At 42.4% G+C, this 6,348-nt stretch overlaps 1 protein-coding gene across 2 annotated transcripts; it reads right to left on the minus strand.

The window, feature by feature from the left end:
- Positions 1-204: 204 nt before the first annotated feature.
- LOC119280657 lies at positions 205-918 on the minus strand. 2 transcript variants are annotated; one of them, XM_037561448.1, is made up of 2 exons: positions 624-918; positions 205-551 (listed from the first exon to the last, which is right to left on the minus strand). In XM_037561448.1, the coding sequence occupies exons 1-2, from the start codon at positions 762-764 to the stop codon at positions 312-314; spliced, it is 381 nt and encodes a 126-aa protein (XP_037417345.1). In that variant the 5' UTR covers positions 765-918; the 3' UTR covers positions 205-311. The 2 variants fall into 2 exon arrangements, with proteins under 2 accessions (XP_037417345.1, XP_037417344.1); XM_037561447.1 differs by having other exon boundaries at positions 205-911.
- Between the last annotated feature and the right edge of the window lie 5,430 nt (positions 919-6,348).

The raw sequence follows: 6,348 nt of genomic DNA on the forward strand, positions 1-6,348 counted from the left end.
TTGGGCAGATGCGGCCTGACGGCGTGTCTCCAGTCATCCCAAACGGACAAATAGCGGACTAAGTCTATGTCCATTTAGATCGGCACGTTGGAGTTGGCCTTTGGCATGAATGACTCGACTTACTATGATTTAAGGAGCCATGCAAAATGAGAGGACATTTCTGATTGGCTGCCATTTAAAATCCGGCAAAATACCAAAGTAGTGTATTACAACTTCGTAATCTCACTTTATTAAAACAGTTCATATATACAGAAAATAAGTACATGTAGTATTCATCGTAATGTCAAACTCTGTATGCCAGCCATGGTCTCTTATTTGGCCACGTCGTGCTTGTTGTCGTCCTCCTTTCCGTAGGCGGAGACAGGAAAGGTCCTTCGCAGTCCGGTGGGCGTCTTGAAACTGATCTTTGAGTGGTCGTTCTTGTCGATGTACATGTAACTGACGGTGACCCAGATGAGGAGCTCCGTGCTCTTAACCCCCGTGATGCGCTTCATCTTGCGGTCTTCGACAAAGGCCGTCACCTCGGTGGCATGCGAGACTAGCCTCCCGATCTGTTTGAAGGTGTGCGTGAGCGCCTTCTTCTGGAGCAGCCACAAGAAGCCCGTGGAGCGGTTGTAGCCTACCTCCACGATGTCCGCCAGCGGCAGCAGGCCCAGTGGCATGTTGGTCTCGGCCAACAGCTCCACCGCCTTCTCGGCACACAGCGCTGCACCATGGTACACCTCCGCGCCCTCCCTGTTCACCTCGATCGCCTGCGACGCCATCTCGATGGGTTAAATTTAATCTCTCCGAGCAAACTCTGGCTCCACTCGACACTCAGATGCAGGGGGGCTTATTGGTCTTGGGGGCTTGTTGATTGATGTGGTGGGATACTGGGATTGGAGGTGGGGAGGGGCGGATTTATAGGCATTGACGCGAACTATATGAGAAATTGTACTACTGATGTCCACTGGAATGCTTACCTCTGGAGCAAGCGGGTGAGAAAGGAGATGTCTGAACTTGAGGTATGACACTCCAGCGACCTGTGTCAACATCGCGTCGTATATGCAGAGCGATCAAGCGGATGGAATGGCGTTGCTGGCAGTTGGATTGTTACTCCTGCTAGCACGCGTCTGATGGGACACCTGTTGGTCAACCACCCTAGTTAATTTGCGATTTTCCTCAACCAGCGTGACGCATGAAGCATGATGCGGCTGGTAGCCTGGTACTAATCGACCCGCACCAAATTTGAAAACATTGTCCAGAAAGTGAAATAATTCTAGATTTAAAATAGTCAGAAATTTGAAAATTTTGTCCACGACTCAAATAATATTCGCAAATTCAAAAAAAAGTACTTGTGAACAGAAAAATATAAAAACTGTTCGAGAATTTGAAAATTCCCAAATTCAAAACATACTTGTAAACTGAAAAATATAATGTGCTTAGAAAAGTATTCATCAATTTAAATAATGTTTCAAGCAGTTCTTGCATTTGACTAAATATTCATCAATTCAAAACATACTTGTAAACTGAAAAATATAATGTACTTAGAAAAATATTCATCAATTCAAAATTTCAAGAAGTTCTTGCATTTGATTAAATATTGGTGAATTCAAAAAATGCTCACAATTTGGAAAAAAAATTGAATACCAACAATATTCATGAATTAAAGCTATATTATATACTTAATGAAATGTTGCCAATTTAAATAATGTTTGCATTTTCAAAAGATATTTCTTAATTTGCAAAAATGTTTATTAATTAGAAATGTATTTTCAGATTTCATAAATAGTTTGGGAATTAAAAATTTAATAAAGAAATGAAAATTGCTTTTGGAGGCCGAGCTTCATGGTGGCCTCCATCTATTTCGCTAAATTAATTTCAACTTTGGAAGATTTGATGTGGTTTTGCTTGTGCCAATTCCTGCAGGAGTTCTAGGTCTTGGGCGATGTAGATTATGCATACAATTGGCGCTTGAGATCAGGTTGTTGCTGAGGAGGTGAACTGGTTGGGCTGTCTCGGTTCCTAGTTGTACTGAGGTATATTTGCACAATGCACATATCATAGTATTGAACTTTAGCCCTGGTAATCATGAGGCTTAAAATTCAAGGTTGATATCTTACGTAGTACTCTTGTCAAACCATTGGAAGCAATTGTTTGTTAATGGGTATGTGTACTGTTTTGTTGCTCAGTATAATTGTCTTATGTTGAAGAATTGAAACTACTAGATTATGAAGAATTTATCATTGTACTCAATCACCAATTGATAAACCGAGTTAAAAATAAGGAAAAAAATGTGCCCCTTACCATCGGAATGTCAAATAACCAAGGACGATTAGTAAGAGAGACTAAGAATGCACAAGGTGGCCGCTAAGCTTGTTGTTTTGGTGCTTAGACTGTTCAATCGGGGCTCATTATGTGTCGTCTTCAGAGTTGTTTTTTGTGTTTTTCCTAAAACTATATATGATCATGCTTTGGAGATTTATCTTACATGAGACATTTGATATAGGTTCCATCTATATATTTAAAGAATCCCTTCTATTCTACCAGAAAATAGACGGGCCGGGTGGCGAACAGGTGCTCAAGAGCTGAGGTACTAATAGAGCACTAAATTTTATTTCTGTAAAAATGTTATCAAGTTACATGTTATATCATAATATAATTCCATCTATTACCAGCATTATAGCGTCAAATTAGATGGGCGCAGCAATGCCCACCTACAATGATCTAGTATACCGTATCATCTGCGTCGGCGTGCCGCCCCAGGTTGTTTACCATCCCGACATCACATAGTGGAGATATTTCTCAACCATCCCACGGTGCCAGCCCCCCTCTACCAGGAAGCTGTGGGCTCGAGCCAACTTACCTTGTTAAAAGAAGCGCCAGTACGATAGCAAGATGACCCACAGCCTCAGACTACCCACAGTGAAAGTAACATAGGTAGTAAAATCACACATATCTAGATAAAATAGATGATGTGACAAGCAATAAATGAAGAAAGAGAGAAAAGTGGTAACATAACTAGTTACCAAGTATGAGTAACATCACACCTATCAAGGCAAAACGAGTCTATAGCCTAATAAATGAAGTGTTGCATGTTACCACACATATGCATGTTACTAGTCTATGTTACTATCCATTGTGGCTAGTCTCAAGGACACGAGCTCAATCTGGGCATGCTGGCATGGGGATGTGCACCATGAGCCTCCTCGTGGACCGGCCCTGTTGACACAGCCATGTACACCAAGTTCATTTATCATGTACGAAGCTACTACCCCGTCTTGGTTTCTCTGTAAAACTTTGACCATACATTTAACTTACAAAATATGAATGCATGTTATCAAAAATTATATCCTTGGATTCCTATTTGTACATAGTTTTCAATGGTGGTATTTTTAATGGCACACATTAACATTTTGTTAGTTAAATCTATTATCAAAATTTTGCATAAAATACAAAAGGGCCAATAAACCAGGACGAAGGTAGTAGGTGCTGAATTGAAGTTTGACACCAACATCGGGTAGCCTTTTCTTTGACAACCAGCAAAATCGAGGTAGCTAGCTATGTACTTTTCAAATATTGGGTGGGATATAGCCATAGTTTTAAATAGCCGGCTATAGTTCCGCTATAGCCTTTTTAGCAGGGTGCCGCTAAATTGTCGCCTTCACAAATAGCCCGCTTTAACTGATTTGGAGGCCCGTCACTATTTTCCATAGCCCGGTATTTAAAACATTGGATGTAGCCCATCAAATAATTTCATAAAATCTCTAAAGACCCATGAAGTTGGCATGATAAGAGATGTGGTGGGAAGTTTAGTATCGCCCCGCTAGTGGAGGAAGACATGGACCTCCTTATAAAACATACTCTTCCTCATCCTACTGGAGCTTGAGAAAAGTAGTGCCTTCCGCGCACTTCTCCTCTGCTTTGAGCGTCGTGTTTTATCAATGAGACGAGCTTAGACGTATGTCATGAGTGAGTTTAGTTTTTGCCGGTCCAAAACGAAGAGTCTGTAATAGACCTGGGATGTTACCGACTCAGAAGTAGGTCCTCCTACCCGACCGAGCTTATATAGTGGGGTCATCGGCAACACTAGCCGCCAGAACATATCGTATCTGACCTGCCACCACGCGTACCGCCCATTGTCCTTCCTTTTGTCGCTGCTGCCTCTGGTGATCCCATCCCGTCGACCGCATGGACGATTGACGGGACAACATGCCTCCAAAAACCAGCCTCTTGAGATGCTATACAAGAGAGGGGTGATTAGGTGTTTGGTGAGCGTCTTCTGCGCAACTGCTCGCCATCGTTCGTCTACTAGGTCTACGTCTGCATCCCGTCGTCTTCATCATGGCCACCAAACCTGACAAGCTCGCCGCCGAGAAACTTGAAGCCAAGAAGGAGGTCGCTAAGGATACCTCTGTTGTTCTTGTCGCGGCTTCGGCCTAGCCTAATGGAGGGTATAACTCGTTTATCCTTCTCCTATTTTTTTGGCTGCGGGGTTATCCCGCTCCTGCTTAATTCTGTGTTAGCCATACAAGCGTTATACGTAGATGTGTCTGATGTTTGCGTAGTATGTGCTTGCGTAATCAAATATCAGCATGTTTTTAATTTTGTTAATATCATGCTCCTGATTAATCTCTATATTAATTCAATCGAAAAATTGCTACTATATCCAGCACGTACGAACTGATGGATATCTCATCTGGAAAGCGATAGGTGGCAAGATGGTCTGCCACCTCGACGAGTCCTGTGAAGGGCAGGACGTTTGCTCTAGTCGTTGTAGGATGGGCCGGGCGGCAACACGTGGACCGTGGCAGGACTGGATCGGCTGGTGGTGTCCGATAGAAGATGAACATCCACGTTCGCACGGTTTCCCCGATGGGCACCAGAAATAAATGGAAGCGGTTCCCCAAATGCCCCTCAATTCGGAATTTACTGAACAGATTTTGCTGAAGTATTTCTGCACCTGTAGCCTTGGATCATAAAATTTGATGGTCGAAAATGATCTTACATAGTACTGTAAAAGAACTCAACACAAAGACACCCAGCAAAATGAAACTCGATCGATGTTCAAAAATTAATAGTTGGTTGGATGATGGATGATTACTACTTGAATCAATTGGTTTATCAAAGAATAATAGTTGGCATGATTTTTGGGTAGTCTCCCTTGGCGACGGACAACCCTGCAACACTTGTCAGTTTATCAAAAAGTGGAACTTACGCCGATGTTGATCTGGCCTGAACACAGAAAGCATGTTTCCCATAAAAGTCATACATGTTGTTGCATGCAAAACATGCCTTTTTCATGTGAAGAGAATGAGAAACAATAACACAATGAATTGCGTGCAGGTTGTCGTAACTTATACTCATGACTACGTACATGATTATGGGATGATCTAGGCTGGCATTCTGATGCTATATATAGTCTATCGCATAGCGTACATCTCCTTCATAACCAATAGTAGTAGCAAGTCATCTAGGTATACAAACATGAGATGGATGCATGTAGCCCGGACTGGTTGCTAATCTATTGATTAATTTTTCCTTCCCTGCAAACAATTATACCTCAAGCATTTCATTAGCCATGTACAAACATGCTATATATATATGAGATGTTGGAGTGAAACAAATAAGCCAGGTGTTTTCCTCTATGAGCAGCATGAAAGAGTCAATGCAACCATGGTGGGAGACTGGTCTGCCATTCCTATCATCAAATTCATCTATCTGCAATGGTGTGGCGATAGGAGGTCATCCATCGCGTGTGTCGATGAATGTCAACAGCGACCCAGGGTACTACAATGACTGGTCACCATCTGATCTCCCCGTACTGGACTCCTTTTTTTATCAATTATCAAGTAAATCAAGCAAGCAAAGCTTTGTATCATGCTCCTATGGTCCTAAAATTCATTAGTACAAGAAAATGACTACCTAGAAGACATACTCCTGTGCTCCCTCAGTGTTTAGCTTCAACTGACTTGTTGTTTGTCGGACCAGATGATGAAATTGAAGACACACCTGGAACACTCATCTACAAGCCAGATGTTCATTGCAACATTTCTTACGAAGTCCATGCTGCTACTCCTGCTTCTGCCTCGACCATTCCTCGCTCTGCGGATTCCGATACGTCGAGCAGTTTCAATTCTGATTCTGAGTACTCTTCGGACGTGTAGTGCCTCATATGTTTTCTCTTTCCTTTTTTACACTTGTTGACAAAATGGGGAGAAGTACATCGAGTGATAGATGGACGGGGTATTTTCGCGGTGTTTTTATTCGCCATTTGCTTTTCACAGTCGATCGTTTTGGCTTTCCTCGAACAATTTGCTTGATAAACTTATCGCACCGCCTATGGTGTTGAGAAACTTGGTCGCCATG

Source organism: Triticum dicoccoides, chromosome 3B, assembly GCF_002162155.2.
Source record: "Triticum dicoccoides isolate Atlit2015 ecotype Zavitan chromosome 3B, WEW_v2.0, whole genome shotgun sequence".
In the NCBI taxonomy this organism is placed as follows: Eukaryota; Viridiplantae; Streptophyta; class Magnoliopsida; order Poales; family Poaceae; genus Triticum; species Triticum dicoccoides.

Coding starts and splice junctions, on each gene's coding strand:
- LOC119280657 (XM_037561447.1), bottom strand. CDS start 764: ATGGCGTCGCAGGCGATCGAGGTGAACAGGGAGGGCGCGGAGGTGTAC.